This window comes from Chiroxiphia lanceolata, chromosome 7, assembly GCF_009829145.1.
Source record: "Chiroxiphia lanceolata isolate bChiLan1 chromosome 7, bChiLan1.pri, whole genome shotgun sequence".
Classification (NCBI taxonomy): Eukaryota; Metazoa; Chordata; class Aves; order Passeriformes; family Pipridae; genus Chiroxiphia; species Chiroxiphia lanceolata.
Window position 1 is genome coordinate 22,300,169 of NC_045643.1, and position 21,140 is coordinate 22,321,308.

Sequence of the window (21,140 nt, forward strand, 5' to 3'; positions counted from 1 at the left end):
CATTTATTGAAGGCAGAGAATCTGAGATGTTAAATATTCTTTGTCAAGAATCAAGTCTGAGGGATGACTCAGACTCCTAAGCAGGCTAATTGGGTGTGCTCAGTGTCTTTTAAGGTAGTTGTAAACTATTAAAAATTAGAGCTTTGTAAGAGAGGAGCAAGCATGAGTGGAGCTCCCAATATAATTGTGTAGAGATCCTAGGCAGAATGGCAGAGAAGCTGTCTACCCAGAAGAAAAGTACCTGGTGAATAAGACTTGAGACTAAATCAGGGCAGAGCTCTAGAGGTCAGATGCAGTAGCCATGTAAAGCATACCGAAGAGACTGTTCAACTTGTGAGAACATTATTTTGCAGTTCACTCTGAATTTGATATGCTTTTGGCAAGTGTTTGAAACAGTCATAGATTTGGCAATCTTTTTCTAGCAGATTTGAAATGTTCAGTCCTTAAGAACTGCTGCATCATTAGGTTATGCAAAACAGGGTACAATTTTGTAAATATGCCATCTTGTACTGATTTGACATTTGTTCTATTATCTGAGAATATGCTAAAGGGAGAGAGACCTTCAGTTTCAGCCAAACCTTAACTTGTTTGTGGAGTGCTGATAAAATGTTGACTGCTGTGTGATCTTTAGAAAAGCCAGTTACACTCAGCAGGGCCCAACTCTCAGTACTTGCGCATGTTACCTTTCTGAAGCCTCTGTCCCAGCAGTATAGCTATGAAATGGAAGGGTAAATAAAGTTGTATTTATTTGCTGTGCACTTGAGGTTTCTTCAGCTGATGTCGCTGTTGCTTTATCCTCTAACTGTGCCTAACTTGAGATTGCTCCCAGTCTTGCAACCTTCTTTAAGGACAGAGATATCCTCTGTCCTTAAAGCATGTTTTAGGGAAGGGAATGTTCATGTTGAGTATGAGTACAGCAAGTGAAGCATCACAAGTGATAAAAATGCAGAGAAGGTATCTCTTGTGCTTCTTCTTTCTGAAATATTTTTACAAATAACTTTTATTTTGTTAAAAGCTTGGAGGGGAAAAATGGTGACATCCTTTTTCTAAAACCGCTTTTGCAAAGTCACATTCTCAGAAGTGTAGCTGAAGTCAGGCTTCCACTCACAGAAAGTTTGCTTAAAACAGCATTGACTTGCTGGAAGAAAGCTTAGAAAAGTGATCTATCAAGTTTCCCTCTGCACATGTGGAAAATGATGCACTCAAAGGATACTGCTTGGTTTTTTGTTTTGTTTTGTTTTTTTCTTTAATATCACAGGGCCATTTCTTTCTGAATTGATTTTTTGGTCAACTGCTTTACCAGTGCATCAAAGTCCTCTCTGTGGATCTTGGCGCTTGGAACTAATTGTTCTTGTTCCATGATACTAAATCATTTCCATGGATAGCATCATGCTTCCATTGCATGTGGATTTTTATATACTGGATGAGATTTCTGGTGCTCTGCAACCTTTGACTATCAAAAGAGGGCAACTGCAGTGTTACAGACTGGAGGGTGGGGGTTTTTTCTCTCTGCTGAACTTGTTATTTAGATTTAGTTGAATAAATACAAAGAATTCCTTTCATGTATGAAAAGGTTGTGGTACACTATTCTGCCATGACAAAAGGAATTTAATATTTATACTTGCTTTAAAGATTCATGAGTGTACAAGAGACATAAGGAAATTAGAACACTTCTGTGTCTTGGCAATATAATGTATTTGACTTTTTGCGGGTATTAAATGCAAGTCCTTGTGCAAGGATACAGCCTTGGTACAAGGTGGGGAAGAAAAAAACAAGCCACTACATTCTTCTGCTGCTGACTTTTACTATATTTTTTTCTTACCAGAGTAGCTGGTTGTTTTATCAAGCCTGAAAAGTCTTGTCCCTCTTGTCCCTTTTCTTCTTTCCCTTCTTGTGGCAGAGCACTATTGTATTTCCTTTCCTTGCCCAAATTAAAGATCTTATTTGCAATCTTTACTGTCTTCATTCTTTAGTCACAGTAGCAAGTTGGGGCTAGTGTGTTCTAGGGAACATGTTACTGTGTTTTAAATTCTTTCATTAATCTTAGTTGCTGATTATTTCGTCTTTTCATCACTGTGTTATGCTTCCATTCCCAAAATGTAGCTTGAGTTCTATTTAGGAGATTTGGTTAGTGTGTTTTTCCTTCAGGTATTTCTTATTTGGAGAGAGCATTATTTTAAACTTCTTTAAACAACCCAATTTTACTTGAGACTGAGGAACTATTTGCTCTGTTGACTTCCCTGCAGGTAAAGTAGTATACATTTCAGTGGGGAAGATAACGTGTGTAGCCTCTGCAGGATCTACTCCCTGCTATCATAGGGTGCACTGTTGCCATGGCAACATTTTTTTTAACTTGTCTGCAGTCACACAGGAAACCTATGGCAAGCGGTGTGCTGCAGGCTAACAACATGTTAGCAACGCATTAAATGTGTACCTTGCTCGCAAAACTCTTCCCCTCTGGAACTGCCTGTTACTTTGCAGCCATAACCCTTGGTAATAATTGCAGATGGGTGTAGAATGATTTGAGTGTAAGCACGCTGCTGTTGGATGTGTGACCATGCTACTTGGTGGTTCGGAGAGGGGAAAGCAGGAGTGGTTGGCTTTATCTGAAGGACCCCAGACTGTGTCAGCAGGAAGCAAAGGCAGCTGGTAGCAAGTCATCTTCTAATAAATAGCATCTTTTATCTTTTTTTTTTTCTTTAATTTCAGAATTCAACAGTAATGGCCAGAGCTGAAAAATTCAAAGAAGTTGAATATCTCCTTATTCATGGAACAGCAGATGGTGAGTTGCAGTTAATTAGACATTCTAGTATTACAGACAGGTTCGCAATTCTACTACTGACAAAACAAAAGCATGAAGGGGCAAGGCTGTTACATTTATGTCAATAAAATAATACTGCTTTTTGCAACTAATCTGTGTTTCAGTCAGCAGTGATGGGGAGTCTGGAGTGTTCATTGCTTTGCTTTTCCCCCAGAGTATTACAGAAGCAATTTTTTGTTTACCTTTTTCCTCTTCCACTTTTCAGATAATGTTCACTTTCAGCAAGCAGCACAGATTTCCAAAGCTCTTGTTGATGCCGAAGTGGATTTTCAGGCAATGGTATGGTCCTGTTTTATTTATCATTATACAAATGAGTTTGTATTATGAGAATAATAGCATGAGCTCCCTGTGGTTAGGTATAAACTCACTGCCATCTTAAATGAAAGTTCACGTACTTGCATTTCACGTTCAGTAACTGAAATCTGTACATAGAGCACCTATGTATTTTCTGCATAAGAAAAACTCTTAAGCAACTCTTTTTCATATTTGACCCTGTTTATCTAATCTTTCATTTTGTTAAACTTTTTGTGTTCTCAGACAAACAGCCAGTCCAAATCTTTGCATATACCCAAGTGCAATGAATATTACCTTACAGATAGAAGGAAATGTTAGCTTCAGCTAAGTTCGTAATAACCTGTCCATCATGTTTGGGGTTCATTGATCTTGTAAGACAAGCAGTTATTTTCCCCTTCTTATACTGTCCATGGAAGATCTCAGACTAAGGTGCAAGCTCTTCCTTTCCTACATTCTTCCAACCACTGGTGAGCAGTGCTAAGAAGGATGAAGTATAGAAAGAAGCCAGGTGGACCAGTGCATGATTGTCCTTCAGCCAAACTTGCAGGGCAGACAGGGGAAGAGGTGAGGCACCCCTCTTAACAGAACAGCTGCATCTACCCTCCATGTGGACAAGCCACGTGTTCTTTTATGCCTTCAGCATAAATACATATATGTATTATATATGTGTATATCCCACACACAAAGCCAGCACAAAAGTGTCATAGCAGCTTCCTACCCCTTCATGTCTTTGCCTCCATGCTGAAGTCCTCATGCTGGGATAATTTGAAATGGCTGCACACATTATTATGTCTATCATGTTTGATTTATATCATTTAGATGTAGCTACAACTAACACTCTCTGTATTTCTCTTTCACACAGTGGTATACTGACAAAGACCATGCCATCTCCGGTCAAGCACATAAGCATATTTATACCCACATGAGCCACTTCATAAAGCAGTGTTTCTTGCTGCCCTAGAACCAGCATTTTGCTTGTTAGCGATGGTTCTTCTCCAGAAAAAAACTCTAGATCATGTACTCTGAGCCAGTATAAATCAAGATGAGATAAGAGTTAGCTCTTGGGATACCAGTGTACACAATGAAATGCATATCTTTATGATTTCTGTTGCCAAGCAACTACTGCATTTTTATTGATTGTGGTTAATCAGGTCTTAACATCACCAGAATGATGTTGCAGACTTCTAGGAAGCATGGTACTTCCTTGAGTTTTTTATTAGTTTTTGACATTTCAGTCTAAATGAGAACCATGCAGTTTGCGTATTATGGTAATGAATGATAAAAATGCCACAGAGGAACCAACATGGAAATCAGTTGCAGAATATAAGTAAAGATGTTTCCATCAAAAGTGAAATGTACCCTGGGATCATTTCTGTGAAAACATTGACAAAAAATTTTGAAGGAATTCTGTAAGGCTTGATAATTATTATTTTAGAATCATCATCAGGAATACTGTGATGTTAATATTTTCTGTGCAGAATGAAAGGCTGTTTTTACTGCTGTTCCTTAAATTACTGTCTTCTCTGCAATCTCTTGTATTACAATTGTAGAAGTCTTGCAAGGAAAGCATGTATCCAGCTTTCATCAAACATTTTGAATGATACCTACTCAAACCAATGTCACTGCATTTCTTTGTTTGCTATTATTATATAGAACTGTGATTTTTTTCTTATTTTTATAGTAAAAAATGCTGCTACTGTGGGAATATCCTCTAGTAGAATCTTCCCTGGGAAATCTAGAAGACCACCACTGGTTTTTTTTAAATGTAGAAGTTTCTTATTTACTGATGAATAGGATCTGTTCCTTACACTCAAACATAAAACATTACAATGAAAAATAGTAGTCACTTAAAGCAAGGGCTGGACCATCACTCTCCTGTGAACATGCTCTTTGGCAAACCTGCTTTTCCTTACAGCCTACCAGTAAATGTCTGCACTATCTTCAGCATTCCTGGTAGGCTTCTTCATCTGAGGATAAGATTACTTTTCTCAATTTCACATAGCTAAAAAAGATGCAACCCACTTGTACTAAAAACTGTTCTGCTTTAAAATAATAAAGACATTAAGTCATAAAGAAGGTGTAGTCCATATAATTGAAAATGTTGCTTTAGAAAAAAAACCTCATAGAGTTTTTACAAAAATCCCCATTAATTTTAAGGAAGACTTACAGTGAAGCTTCTGCTTTTGTGTAATGGTATCATGTAATGGAGTGTGACATGATTATCTAACACTTAATTTCTTGATATTACATGCCAGCATGTGATTATATCTGTATTGTGGGTTAATAATGGCATTAGGTGTGAACGTAAAAGTAATCATGCAGACAGCTAAAGTGTGGGGGAGAATGTTAAGACACTTTGTGCAGCTTATCCTTAAATGATAAAAGAGAAAGGAGGCTGAGGTACAAAATAAGGGGTTTTTTTTCACAAACGAACCACCAATCACTCGACCCACAAAATAAGGTGTTGGGGTTTTTTTTGAAACACGTTGGAGCTAGCTGGGTTTTACAAATACCATCTTGGTTTCAAGGCAGGAGTGGTTCTATTACAGACTGGCACCACTATTAAAGTTCTGTAGGAGTACAGGCTGTCAGTTGTCTCCAAGAGGTTATAATATCACATCTCTCATTCTTTTGACTCAAGGGAAAGAAACATAAATCAGTATAAGGTAGATCACAGCAATACACAGGTTATAAAAAAAGATTATCATTATGAACTTAAAGATGGCTTGTGTACGCAAGGGTAATAGTTGGGATTTATTTTAATATTATCACTCACAGTGTCATAAAGACAAAAAACGTATTTCTGTAATCCAAAAAACTACTTCAACTAGGCTCTCATTAAATCATTAGTGTAATCAGAGAAGGATTTTCAAAAATAACTAACTAGAAATGATATGGTCTGGGTAAGTCTTTCACTAAGTAAAGATGCAATTCTTTGCATCTGACGTACCTTCATGATGCTAGCATCTCACGGGGAAGTTCTTCTGTACTCTTATTACATAGTCCTCTTTTAACTGTCTTATCTACAAGCCATAACAAAATACAGTGCTAATTATCTTAAATTTCTTTGTCTGGAAAGCAATTTATATCCTGCTGATAGAGAATGATGCAACTTTTAAAATGAACAAAAAAAGGTTTTATTGCTATAATAAGTGTCCTAATAAACATCAGTGTCTAATTTTTCACTCTGGTAGAACTCCCTCAGCTCCAAAAATTATGCAAGCACTAGGATAATAGAGCTGCCTCAGGGAACTGAGAATTTGCTGGAACTGCATGAGCATGGATAAATACCTAAAACTGAGGCCGCAAAACAAAGTCAGCTCATTCCATTATGGTACAAATCCAGAAATCACTTGTGCCTAAAAAAGTGCCACATGCTAGTTAGTTAGGCAGCTACCAATCTCCTTCTTGCTCTGTATTTTTTTCCTATGTGAAAGGGATACTTAAGTTTGTTGTAATACACTTTGTGTAAAATCCTAACAGAAGTAGCTGAAACCTCAGGTGTGACTGTTACCATTCTTAGGCTGGAAGGCTTATAGTCTTTGGTTTAAAAATTGGTGAAGAAACTCAAAGGGATTTAAGTAAAATGTAGTCAATACTGTAAATAATACTGGGCTTTAAGGCCTAAAAGTTTTTCAGTAGCAGAAGTTTAGGGTCCTGAGAAGAACGGAAGCACTGAGGAATTTTCAGTTGTATGACCTTACCTATTAAACTCTAAAAAGACCCAACCACTCCTGCGTGGTCTGCATCATCTCTCTCAGGAGCAAGGGGGACCAACTCATGACTAGTAAATTCCCATTCTTTTCCTCCAACAGGGCAGCTGTGTGCTATCCCCGATATCACACTTACTGTTAGAGTCAGAGTAAGTCACCATCAAATATACCCAGTGAGCCAACACTGACAGTGTTGCATGTTTCAGTGAAATGGAGCAATACTGGGCTCTAGCATTCATTAATTTGTGAAGCAAAATGTCAGGTAGACATTTTGAATACCATATGATATTGCAAACCTGTTCTGGGTCTTGCAGTGTAAAAATAAAATTGAAAATTAGTTAGGATAAATATTTATTATCACATAACATATCTTAATTGTGAAAAACACAATAGTCTATTCACATGTACACATAAGCTTTTGTAATAAATTACATCCAAGAAATTGAGTAATTTTGACCAGGAATATGAAATTAGAAGTAAATATAGCACTACATCTGCTTTATACTGTGTGTGATGTCAGAATGTTAAGATTAACATTGGAATAGCATTTAAATTCACGCAAAACCAGAGTGTTTTAAAATAAAACCTCTCTGAAATACTGAACAGAAATACAGAATGCCATTGAATACACTGACTTCTTAATATTCTAAGAGTTGGTCAAGTGAAGCTAATACATTTTGATTGTACACATTATCTGTAACAAAGTCAGCAACATGTTAAAACACCATCAGGCTGCTTTCAGGACAAACCAGTATTGAGCTCCTATACTAACCTTAAAACAACTGGAATCTTACAATTTATCATCAAGTACACAAAACAAAGCATTTAACCTTAATGCATCAGCATTTTTTCCTAAATTTACAAATACAAACATTGAATTAAATGTAAATCCTTCTTTGTGTCCACTAGAGGTTTTTTTTCTTCATAAAAATGGCTTTTAACGGGCTTTAATAATGTTAAGGTAAATTTAGAACAGTGACCCTATTAAGTTTGCAGCAAAATGCAATTATTTATGGCTAAAATAGTAAAACATACACCCTCACATACACAAAAACATTAGAATACTTTAAATGTGGATGGGAAAAATTGCTCACATGAGGTGTATAGAAAGATTAGTATTTTGGAAAGCTGGTGAATGTTAGAGCCCTGTGGATGAATTATTACAAAGATTGCAATAATACAGTTCTTATTTTTAGAATTCAAAGTAATAGCATAATAATGAGATTTAGCCTTCATTTTAATAATTTAAAAATTTACCTTAAAAAATTTAAAAATCATTGAATTCCAAATAACACAATAAAACTTTAGCTCCACATCTCTATTCATTCAATACCTAGTCTTGCAGTCTTTTACACAAAAGAACAGCTTAAAGGATCAGGCAGTAACAAATTCCATTACGAAAAATGTCTTTGTGATAGCTTTAAAGCCTCATTTTACTTTGCAATGTTGTTTTTATCTTTTAATCAATACGTACTTGATGGAATAATGAAGAGCTGTAACAAAACAACAGCAGGATACCCATTTAAGTATTATACACAATCTCTGAAACTAAGAGGTTTACAGTTGTTAGAAGACAGTATAAATATGCCCTTTATGCGATTGAATTTTAGGCAATAAAGAGGAAGATTATTGGGCAGGTGATATAACTGCATGTGGGGTATAGTTTGTATAGTTTGTACAAAATTTTTCCTATTATAAAATAATGGATTCATTAATGATAAAATGCATTTGTTTGGCCCTACCCCCGCAACATTCATACAATACAAGATACTGTCATCACAGATTGCATTTTAAGAAATACTGTACCCATGTTTCACATCAAAGGGTGTTTTTCGACTAAGGTGAGAAAATGTTTCAATATATATTTTTATATATATATATATATATATATGACTATGTTCCAGTTACATACAAATTTTAATATTAAATACACTGTATTAAATCAAGGAATACTTCCCAAATACAGAATCTGAACCCCGCAGTCCTCATTGCAAGAGTAATCCATGACTTCAAAAGGACAGTTTAAGGAGGAAAGTAGTGTCCTTGTTAGTTTGTTCATAAGGTCAGATCAGTTGTTATTTTATAAACTTCTTAATGTTTGCTTGTCAATTTGGGTCTCCTGAAATTATTTACTAGAGTTAGGTGATGTTTTAAAAAAATTGTAACTAGGGTTTTCAAGTTCATCCTGAATGAAGATTATTAAGTATTCTCACACAGAAAAAGTAGCAAAATACAGTACAAACCTATTAACAGGGAATTGGATTTAAAAGAAAATTTGCTTGTTACAGTTCTGATACGGATACTGATAAATGGCCAATATCAGCAATGAACACAAAGATTTTTTGCATTGGCTACTGCAGACATTTACACAGATACTAGACAAGGTAGACAAGGTGAAATGAGACAAATATTGCACTACATTACCTGTGCTAGTTTGAGATGAAAGACAAAAGTTACAAGGTAAATCATTTCTATTTAGTGGTTGTGGCACTCCTGTCATTCGTTTGTAAAAAAATTACTTGAAGAACAAGTCATAGACAAGTCTCCCGGTCAACACCTTTCCCTGAGTCAGCTTTCTTCTCTTTTCTGATTTCAGCACTAGGAAAAGAAGGGGAGGGGGGAAAGAGTTATAGTAGCACTATCTTATGTATATTAACGATCTAACCAAAAACCAACATTACACAGATATTTTATTTTTCATGCTGCATGGCACAAACTGGGAAAGCAAGTGAAAATTTCTGTGCTAAATGGTGCAGAAGACATCAGCCAGCATTTTAGTGACAAGGTAGGTAGAGAAATTAAGATGTACAGAGACAAGTCAGCCAGCATGCAAGCAAAGATAGCCACTTTTTTTTTCTTTTTTGGCAAATACAACTGTTAATTTACTAAATAATGGTAACGGTACAGTTCTCAGTCAATACCAGCACATTCTTGAATGGCACAAACAAGAGGTCACAATAAGTATTTCTTGTCTTTAAAATGTATTCTGTTGCTCAATGTACATTTAGAAGGAATGTTTCTGAACTAGAGCAGTGCAAGCCAATTTCCAACTAATATTTGGCTTTCGGTCTTGATTGGGGAGAGCAGAAGGCTGGGGAGGGTGAGGCAAGAGAGTATTCCCCATCTGGAGTTTAATACATACTTCTTCATGTATACATTATAAAGAAATAACTTTAAAAAAAAAAAGCCTGGAAGATCACACAAAAGCCATATCGCTCAGAACTCCAAACCAGAGTTCAAATTTGGATTCAGCTTTTTTTTTTTCCCTGGTTAAAACACTGTTGATTTGCCTACAGAAAAAGCAATATATGTACAAAGCAAATGTTTTGGGTTTGAGTTTTTTTGGTGAAGAGGGTTCTAATTTACAACAGTGTAAATAAATAAAAAGTCACGTTCTTGCAATGAGTCTCAGTCACACTATGAAAATGCAAAGGGGCTTCCACAACACAGGCAAACCAAGCCTTCAACAAAGAGTGGCAGGGTATCTAAAAAAAACCCCAGATGTTTTTGAGAACAAACCTGTAGCAAGCACATAACCTACCAGGTTTCATGGGAATAATTCCTTAACTAGAATGAATGAGAAATAGGCTGAGTTACACAAGGCTTAAAGAAAGCAAGATCAATTCTCAAATTCTTAAGGCGATTCATGCACATTTTTACAATCATCTGACATTTTTCTTCACATAAAAATTGCTTTAAGGATACAATTCAGTTCAGCCAAAGCTTACTTCTATGCCTATGGCAGCTTCCAGAGGTGTTAATGGAAATAGCTAAAGAATACCAACTTCTGCCACTTCAACTGCCAAATCTGTCACCTTCTGTAGAGCAGTGATAGAATTGGGTATGTTACACTTTCTGCACACAAAGGGTATGCAAACAAATTCCAGGGGTGGGTGAATTTAAGGTGCAGCAGTACAGCAGGCAGGGAGTTACCTGTGCTTAATAAAAGCAAACACTGAGGTGTTGTGTGCCTTACAGTGTATAATATTTCCACGTTTTAGGTGCCTCTGTGATACCAGGAAAGTCTTCTTTCTATTTAGGATTCACATCTCTGAGCATCTCCTGCAGATGTGGGCTTTAATGCCTTGAGAAATTTGAAAAAAAAAAAGGGACAAGACCAGTCTTTTACCAGTAAAATATGTAACTGGTGGATCTGAAAGGGAGTTAGAGCTCTCTTCCTTCCTACCAAGGGAGTAGTCTAACATGCCTCAGCAGGAAGGTTTGAGAAGATGTAGGATTTGCATATCTTCAAGTAGAAAAGGGAACTCATACCATCTACAAAGTGACAGATGTCTCTTTCTCCAATACTTTAAAAGACCAACTAAGTCTGCCTTCTATACGTGGTCAGATCTTCTGCATATCCTTTGAAATTGCTATCTGAAGGGCTTAATATTATAACCAAAGACAGTGGAATATTTAATTACATGTATCAGAGAGGGCTGTGTTTCAGAAAGGTGCCTTGTTGTTCAATTCTACGAAGACAGGCTCAAAGGCAGACTTTTAGGTCCCTAGGAATTTTAATAATGAAAAATTAAGGTTGGAAAGTTGTAAAGTCCATGTGCCTCTATTGTTAGGCAAGAGTTGACTGAATCTCATGTAAGTCCCCTCTTTAGACACTAAAAAACTGTTAGGAGCCTGGGATGTAAAAACTGTCAGACACACTATGCTACTTCACAGAGCTAGGGGCAGATCTTATGATAGAAATTATCCATGTATCAGGCTGGGAAGTAATTTGTATAAATCCTTCCTGCCTAAAATCTCTCTTTGTAGATGATCATAATTTATAATCGGCCAAGTCAACTCCGCATTTAATTACTAGAAGAACTTCTAGATTTTAAGTATTCCAGAAATCACCCTATGTTGTTAATTGGACTATGCCGTGCATAAAAGGCATTACATGAAATCATAGTACAATATCATAATTTAATTATCCCCATTTAAAAATATTTTGGGATATTAGTATAAGAAAGCAGACCTGACAGCAGGAAAGGGAGTACTAAACACTTCGTTGTTGAACTTTGAAAGGCATCAGGAAAATTTTTTTCAAAACATGATTTTTCTCCCCCCTATTGTAAGATACCCTTCACTGAGGGAATTGTGTAATCTAATACTGCTGATCTTGATCATTTGCAAAAATCATCCTTACAACTGCTACCATTCCGAGCTTTCTTTCTTCTCAGTAATTACCTAGAATTTAATTATATATTCATGTAATGATACATGCATTATGGTTTATAATGTTTCTGTAGTTCTGTTGCTAATATGATTTAAGGTTAAAGTTGTCTATGGTTTTTCCTTATCAGAAAGCAAGACTTCCAGATTTAAAGTTCTATGAATCTACTCCTGTGTGCAAATCTGAGACAAGGCAGAGCACATGAAAATGTAGGATTTCAGAAGTTTTTAAGGCTGTTCATTTACAAGAGAACGCTCATACCTAAAATCATAAAAAGCTTTTCTCCTGAGTCTGATTTCATGAGCAAAGATACAAGAACAGATTGAAAACTAGCTCATTAGAGAATTAGTTTCTATTGTACTGCACTGGAAAGGCCATATCATCTCTTACCAATGTTGTCTGTAACCACAGTCTATTTGGATGCTCAGAGAGTTTTTGAAAATTTCAGGTAAAACCAGTACATGTTTACATAATCTATCCTACCATCAAAGAAAGCAATATCCACCAGAAAAATTACAACTCCTACATACCCAGGGGGTGTGAATGTACCCCATCAGGTTCTTTACTTTCTCCAGGCTATTATAGCCTGGACAGCAGAGGCACTTAAGGTAAGAAAATCCTCCAGTACATCCTTCTTCCATGCACCACACTGATTTCACTGTGACGTGTAGGGTAGAAGGCAAATCAGAACTATACTGCTATTTTTACTGTCAAGTGAAATATCATCAAAATGATCACATTAGTGGGCCACTCCATGGGTTTCTGAAATGAAGCTTCTCTGGTCATCAACTGTTCAGTCTTGTTTATGCTGTTTAGGGAAATAAACAACACTGAAATGCCGTTTTGGGGTGACAAAATTAAAAAATGTGTATCACTACAAATTTTTTTCTTACTGCATTTTTTCACCATAAAACAATTACTAGCTGTTTCAAACATGGAGCTTCTTTTGAAAAGTACATTTAGAAATGGGCAGAATATAATTTTGTATTTTAAAAAAGATTATCTAGGAATAAATTCAATTTAACATTTAAATACACTACATCTAAAGTTACTATTTTTAATATATATTAAATTTCAAGGTTTAATATTTGGGGCTTTTAATGAAGACATTTTACATTCCCATTTGAAATTTCATTCTGTCTCCCCAAAAACTACACAAAGTCAAGTCATTTGGGTTCCTGGGTGACACCATTCTGAATTGGAAGACACAAAGAAGGAAAAGGTTGGGGACAGGATCTTACCTTTGGGAAATCAGCTTCTAGAGTGATTAGGAAGGGGAGCTTATGACAGAAGTGTGATACGAAACAATTAAATAGAAAATAGTTAAATTTTAAATTTATGGAGTCAGAGGAAAAACTCTTAAAAATCACACTGTGCTTCAATTTAATATTTTCTCATTCCTGTAGTAACTCTGCAGCAAAGATAAAACATTGTGGCTTCATTTTACGTTTGGCTGGACTAAACTTTAAAATTATTTAACTGTTTTGAGTACGAGTGAAGTAGGCAGAAAAATGAAGTGATGCAATCTTAAAATTATTTTCACTCCGAATATTATTAGATTGCATTCAGAGTAATGGGTTCTTCATACAGCTATTTCCAGGGTGGTGATGATCACTTCTTTGTCAAGAGGAAAGAACAAAAGCAAGCAGAACAGACACAACAGCTGTTGTGCAATATCCAGGTGGAGGCCGGTGGTTCATTACACAAGCATCAAACATGCTCAACTTCATTTTCCACTGGAGCATAACTAAGTACCATGCAAATATCTGTAATTTATTTTTTTTAATAAATAGGGAATTTGCATTTTGAGCTCAGAATATTATGATTGGACATAAGAAATAAAACTGCAAGATGCCAGAAATCTTTCTAATCCCTAGCAAAATATTCTAATATTGGTTTGACACCAATATATAAAGTATAATGCAAGTATAATATATAAAGTAAAAAAATTAAGACCTTTTAGAAGGAAAGCTTGACTCCTTATCTTTTGCATTCTCTGATGATATCAACAATGTCTTCCAAACAGCAGTTTTTGCCATTTCGTCAGAAATGTTTATCACAGATGGGTCATCTCTAGACAAGAACAAAAGTAAATACACAATAAAACAATCAGTAATCAGCAATCTTTGCTACTTATTAACTCTATAAAAAGTTCTTGAAAATTGATAGTGATGACAATAATTAAGTGCAATGTAAGTTAAAGAATTTTGTTAAACTTCAAAAGTCCTGAACAATTACTTATATATTTTCTTAGAACATCTCAGCACTTTTTTAGTATTTTTTTCCTCCAATGGCAATTAATCACAGTAACATCAATAAAACATAGTGTCACTCCCAACTAACGGACAAGAGAAAAATGAAGTGTAAATTAAATATTGCCCAAGATCTCACAGCATGCCAGCAGCATAGTTGGACTAAATATGAATCCCAAGAGCTTCTAACAGTTTTCGAAGTACTTATGATCTGAAACTCCACCCACTCTTAAAACAATTGTAAAAGCAATCGAAAGCCCTGACAAAAATAAAATATTTAAGAAATTTAATAAAAATGCCCCAGTTAAACTGATCAGTAGCTTTCAGCAGCACTTTCCAGCCATTATGCCCTCTGCTTTACCTGGTCTGCTCCAAATAAGTACTTATACACTGAAGAATAAAAAATCTTAAATGTGTTAAGGGTACATTATTCCTGACTTCATGGTTTACATAGAGCGTGACATTCATTAAGCCCTCAGTAAATGTGCTGTTGTGTTTTGGGGAATCACTTTTATCAACCAATGTCTTGATTCTTCTTTTTAGCTATAAGACTGTAAACCTTACAGTACAGAGAGTCAGATATTATCCAGGTAGCTCTACCAACATAAACACGCTATAGATCAATATAGATCACACCACAAGATAAATTAAGCTACATACTACTAATATAAATTAGAACAAACAGGTATGGACAAAAGAAGAAAAAAACCAGACCATTAGTAGTATGATGAATCAAAAGGAATAGACTGGGATTTTTCAGACACAAGACACTGATTTACATTAGGAGACATTAGAGTAATTTTGTGTTAAAATATAAGAGAGAAGCCCACTGTGAGACAGTGTTCCTATGAATTCAAAGTTCACTAATGTGTCACCAGATATTTCAAATCTTTATTAAGAATTTCTTTCTCAAAACTGTAAATTATATTAATTCCTTATAGGCTGGTCACATGTATTATTACCATCTATAACATAGATTTTCATGCTTTTTAAGCTGAGTAAACCCTGCATTATGTCTTATCTACCCTGGACAGCTCTTGATTCCTTCATTATCTTATACAGATAGTATTAATTAGAATGTTTTAAAATGTAATACTGTAAGAACCTAGTTTTTCTGCAGTGTGTTCAAAACCTTTCCTAGCTCCCTGCTAGCACCAGGTGGAACGGTTTGACACGCTCTACATCTTCCTTTTGTACTCTGTGTGTCAGAAGCCAAAGTTCATTGTGAACAGTCTGATCCTGCAGTCGTGCCCTATGGAAAATTTCAATTAGTGTGTCCTTTTCCTAGGGACTGTGAGATCATGTGGAAAGACTAGAAAAGGGCTGAGCTTGTTAAATGCTGCAGTATATAGTTCAGTTCACCTATCTGTACCAGACAAACATCCTCCTGACATTGAGTAAGCATTAAGAATAAACATTGTGGCATGTTGATTTTATTTGTTTAATTGCAACTCACCTAAAAGAAGAAAGGTATATTTTACCTGTAATGTCCTTCTAGTGGTAACTGAACAGTCCCTTCCTCTTCCATTGCTAACATACTTTGCTCTTCCTAGAACAAAGGAATTTAGACATGAGACAGGATATGACGATGTAAAAAGTGAAATTTATGTACTTTAATCCTCTTTCCATTTTCTTTAATATTAAGTATTTATTCGAAATTCTTAAAGTAAGGTACTTTTCAACTGTTTTAATTTAAATATTTGACATTTTAAACTTTCTATTTTAAAAGATGCATCTTCACTTCATATTATTTTATAATGCCAAATAGAGCAATGTTTTGTAACAATAAAGAAAGAGGAAAAATAGTAACACTGAGTGAGCAATTGTATGGTGAATTTTAAATAATGAATTTTAAATTAATAACAGGATATATATGTTGATGTTTACATGCAGAAATTAGGGAAGTTGATTTAAGTTTGAACACACAGTTTTAATACTGATAAAGTTTTATTTCAGTGAAAGGTAGTGAAACAAGATACCCAAAATTAGTTTGCACTTGAAGAGAGCTAGGAGATATATCTACCAAAATTCTTTTTGTGAAATAATTACAAATTTGGAAAATATGTCTTAGCAGGATGGAAGAAAAAAACAATACCCCTCAAGCACCATGTCCTGCCTGCACAAACCAAGAAAAACAAGTTTCTGTCCTTCAGATATCAACTCAAGGCTCCACAGCTAGGAGGTTAACATGCCTTTGCACAACTGTAACCATCAAATCCTGCTCTATATTTTTATGGGGTGTGTGTTTATGAGTGCAACAGGCACCCAGAGACCTCCACAGCTTTCTTCCTTTTGTTAGATGGCTTTGCAACAGTTTGTGCTGGTGCCTGTCTGAAAGCATGACTTGATTCTCCCAAATCAAACCCCCACACACTGATTGTTGCTATTAGCTGGAAGAGCCAGTACAATTTTCCAAACCAGTAGAATTTCAGTTCTCTCTACTCAAACATTTGTTTCTTCTGTGCTTCACTATTACAACTATTATAAAAGTCACAATATTTTTTTTCTCCAAATGGGACAAGTTCTTTGTTCATTCTTAACTCAGAAAGACTTAACTGGTTAACATTAAAGTGGCTTCCAGAGGACGTGTGAGGAGAAGGAATGTATCATATCCACTGTAAATGTACAAAGCCCTGGAAAAACATGGCCTAAAAATATAAAAACAACTTAAGTGATGAAATCAGGATCCAATCAAGTAAGTTTCAGATCCTGTCAACTATACTTCTGAATATTCTTGTGGGTAGAATACTTCTATTTTTAAAAGCTGTGTGATAGCAACTCTCCAATTAATTCCTTAGGCTACATGTCAGAAGTTTTTTATTACTAGTTAATTTTGTCATTTCTAGGCTTCACAGCTTCAGAAGTTTTTGACACTTGAACAGTTTTAATAATAGCTCCAAATATTTAGAAATGCCAAAATATGTAAAAATAACCTCTCAAAATAGACAGTGAATGAAATAAAGTAACACCAGTAGATTTTCCCAGTTTTGTTTTCTGATGCCATGCAATCAAGCATGGGAAAGAAAGTGACATATAACCAAAACATAAGGATAACACAGAATTCTTTAAAATAATCAGACCCACATGAAGAGAGCTACCTTGGTTACTTCTACTATGAATTGTGATGACAACAGATACTGTGATGAAACAACTCTCTTCATCTGCTTTGATTCAAGGGAGAAAACAATGACTCATATTTTAATTTCATCCTGGTAGTTTTAAAGGCACATACTAAATAGTAAATAATCATCATGATGCTTTCCACCTCGGTAAAATCTTTTCCCCAAAACATACTCCATAACAGTATGTTGAATGTGTCAAGGAAATCAAAGTCATAGTTCTCCAGGTTACAGATGAGGCAGTGAGTTGTCAAATGTCACAGAAGAATCCTAAAGGCAGAGAAATCTAGTTTTCATAGTTACACGTTCAAATTATTAGCCCATGTCCTATTTCTTCAAATAGACCTACTAATGAGAATCCTTAACACACACATTTCACTGGCCTCAACATCTCAGGGCATCCCTAAGAATAAATTGCTGATTTATCCATTCACATTGTCTAATCTTTGCAGTACCCTTGTACCACCAAAATTTATTCCTCAAGGGTCCTGGGCTTTTGCAGAGGCTTTCAGAGCATCGTAGAGGTCATATGCACATCTATCCCCAAAGCCTAGAAATGACCACTGACTGCCAAGACTACAAGGCATAACCTGCATATTCACCTCCCAGTACTGCCACAGCCTCACACTATGCTGCTATTCAAAAGTGCTGATGCAGGACACATGAATCCCATTTAAAATAACTTGGCACCAACATATTCTACGTACTGCTCCTGCAGTTAAGTGTTTCACCATTGAGACTTGTCCCTCACTTATTTTGGCCCAGTACTGAGGTTTCCTAGCAGTTGACACTAACCAGGTGGCTGATACCAGGGACAGAGGACAAAGGCCTCTGTCCCTCACACATAAAGTTACTTTATACCTCTACAGTTTTATATGACATTCAAACAAGCAAGTAATGAAGCAGCAGCTAGATAAAAGTGCTGAAAAATAGATGCAAAATTGTTTAGAAAGCTAAAATCAGAAAGATTAGTGTTTCACTGTCAAAATACAGGAACATTTTGAGTGGAAATATGTAAGAATCTGTCCTGTATCAAGTAAGAAATTATAAAAGCATGTTCTTTGAAAGAAGATGAGGAGTCCAGATCTGAAACAGCCAACTGAGTGGTAATGCCAAAGGCTGTAAGTCAGTCTGAGGATTTGGTTAAGAGGGTTAGCAGTGTCACCAACCTTCTCATTACACATAAAAGTAAATTGTTTCTACAGTAGCAGAAGGATAACACAGGCCTAGAGTGTAACTGGGATACTGCACAGCATTATGACATTGCTGAGAAAAAAAGGGCACAAAGTGATGCTGTGTGACCTGTGTATGGCTCAGAGGCAGCTGGGACATGCCACACCCCTTAAATTCTGCAGTTGGCTCTTCAACATCTCTAGTGAGGACAAGACTAGTCCCAGTGCAGCATCAAAGTGCCTCAGGCATCTGAGGGCTTTCCTAACAGACATAGGTTCATCTCTGCACATCATCTGAGTGAGTCTCGGAAGCAACCCCAGGAGCACTGTGGATAATACGTTATATGACAGTACGGCAGCTTAAGAACCTACATCCCCACCTAAGCTTATCAGATTTGTAACCTTAAAAGCACTTATGCAAAATATGAAAATATTATACTTAAGACACTGTTAACAAGTCTGCCTGTTGCATGGAATGTGCCGTACTTACAGAACTTTCTATAAATATCTGAAGGAGAAATTGATAAAATGCTACACACCAAAAAAACTTGAAACCATGACCCACCTCTTTCTCCGCATCTTCCAGTTTCTTTTTCTTGCTCTCGGGCATCAAATCATCTAACCAACTGAGCTCCCGCTTGGTAAAAAAGAAATCCATGAGTTTTCGGACAAATACTAAAGCTAGGACCTGCAAAGATATCAATTCAAAGAATTAGGAAATTAAGCAAGTAAAACAGACAAATACACTTGTAGAGGAATACTTTCAAAAGTGCCCAGTTTGCAGCTACAATTTTATCCTTTAATTTGGATAAGCCAACAGCCGGTATTCCTTTGTTCAAATGAAATATGGCTTGAAGCATTTATCAATCATTGAGGTCAGTAGATATCTTCTATTTTCTATTAGTGAAATAATTAGAAATCTCTTAAGCAGCAGAACACTTATTTCTAGCAAGACACAGAACTGTAAAGCCCCTCAATGAAAAGTGCAATCAACAGTCTTCCTTAATGAGTGAATGTTCTTTCTGTAACAGGATTGAGTACTATCCTTAAATAAAAAATATAAAATAAATTTAATACTTTTCTTAAAGAGAAGAATTTTCCCTAAGAGAATATATAGTTGGGCTATCCACACAGATTCAAAACAGAGGTTACATGTCTAATTTTTCCTTACTTAATAAATTATGAATTGTCTTTGAACATCAAATCAAAGCAATATTGTAATTATCTGCCCACAATTAATTTTTTTCTTCAACAATAATTATTCACAAGTGAAGAGGGATTTTTTGAGGAAATAAAAAAATTTCATACCATCATAGGAAAGACAATGGCAGCTCTTGAAACCTTTATAATCCAGAGAAGCACAAGACAACTCAGCTGAATTATAGTGAAAAGATGGACCTTTCTAAGAGGAACATGCCTCAGATAAATGAAATCTGGCTGATGTTTTGCAGGCATCCAGAATAACTTTATCCTGTCAAAAAGCTGAAAGAGAAAATTTTAAAAGTATGGATCAAAATGAGCTGTAGGATCATCTATGCTGGCATTCACACACTGCCTAAGAGATGCTGAATAACCAAAGAATCTGGCTTGTGATTCTAAAGGCAAAACTACAGAAGTTCAGGAGCACAGAAGAGACTATCTCAGTTACAATCATGAGCCATTAATCTATAGTAGTCCAACAGCGGCAAAGGAAAGAATGAGTATCATATTATTTAATTACTTGGTTAGTCAAACTGAATGGAAGCTGGTGGGATCTCTGGATCCTGTTGGGCATATGCACTATCACACTACCTTTCTAACACATTCTAAATTTTTGTTTCTCAACAACCGAGCTCTGCCTCCTTTAGCACCTAAAAAGCTGACCACGAAGGGATCTCTTCAGTCTTTTATTTCCTGTGAAGGAACAACCTTTTTTTTCTTTTACTTCACCAGACACTTTTTTTTCTTTTCCATGTTCTACTTTACTCACAAAACCAGAAACAGAAAAGAAAAAAAAAAAAGGATGCCAGAAAGCTGACTGCTGTGCTGTTAGGAACGTATGTAAGAGGCTCCTATTTTTCAGACCTATTTAGCTCCATAATGACCTGAGACTTTTGTGTCAGCTGCCAAGGCACACTGATGATGGTGATACACCATTGCTCCCCGCATGGATGAGCCATGCTATATTCACATAGCCTTCAGGAGTGTCAAGTTTCAGAAATTTTTACTGAGCATGTGCAAACTCCATTTTTTTTAAGGTTTATAATTTGACCAGATTTGAGCAGATTTCTTTTTCACAGAAACAGCAAAAAGCACATCCTCTCACAAAAGCCGTCTTATCAAATCTCAATTCCTTGTCCCAGCTTGGGGAGGAAGAAAGAGAGGAGGATGCTATCACTTTTCCAAGTAAAGACAGCCAGATTTTAGTATGCTTTAAAAGCACTCCTCAGTAGTGTACTTTCTCATACCCCCGTTCTGAGAAACAGCTAACCATATTAAATTGAAATTATTTAAACTTCAGTAAAAGCCAAACTACACTTCTGAGAATATCAACCCAAATGAGAAGAGCTAGGCAAAGATATAAAAGAAGAGTCTCTGAATAGAGACCACCAGTCAA

General features: G+C 35.9%; 1 protein-coding gene across 13 annotated transcripts in view; it reads right to left on the reverse strand.

The window, feature by feature from the left end:
* Nucleotides 1-7,162: 7,162 nt before the first annotated feature.
* Nucleotides 7,163-21,140, reverse strand: part of SLC4A10 (solute carrier family 4 member 10) — a 152,405-nt gene continuing 138,427 nt past the window's right edge. For 5 of the 13 annotated variants that reach the window (XM_032693750.1, XM_032693752.1, XM_032693749.1 and 2 more), the window contains 5 exons: nucleotides 19,853-20,026; nucleotides 19,110-19,232; nucleotides 15,735-15,802; nucleotides 13,958-14,074; nucleotides 7,163-9,426 (listed from right to left, as the gene is read on the reverse strand). In XM_032693750.1, coding sequence (XP_032549641.1) covers nucleotides 9,360-9,426; nucleotides 13,958-14,074; nucleotides 15,735-15,802; nucleotides 19,110-19,232; nucleotides 19,853-20,026 — 549 coding nt within the window. In that variant the 3' untranslated portion in view covers nucleotides 7,163-9,359. Of the gene's footprint in view, nucleotides 9,427-10,369; nucleotides 14,075-15,734; nucleotides 15,803-19,109; nucleotides 19,233-19,852; nucleotides 20,027-21,140 lie in introns of all 13 variants that reach the window. The other 8 variants (XM_032693758.1, XM_032693753.1, XM_032693757.1 and 5 more) reach the window with 5 other exon arrangements.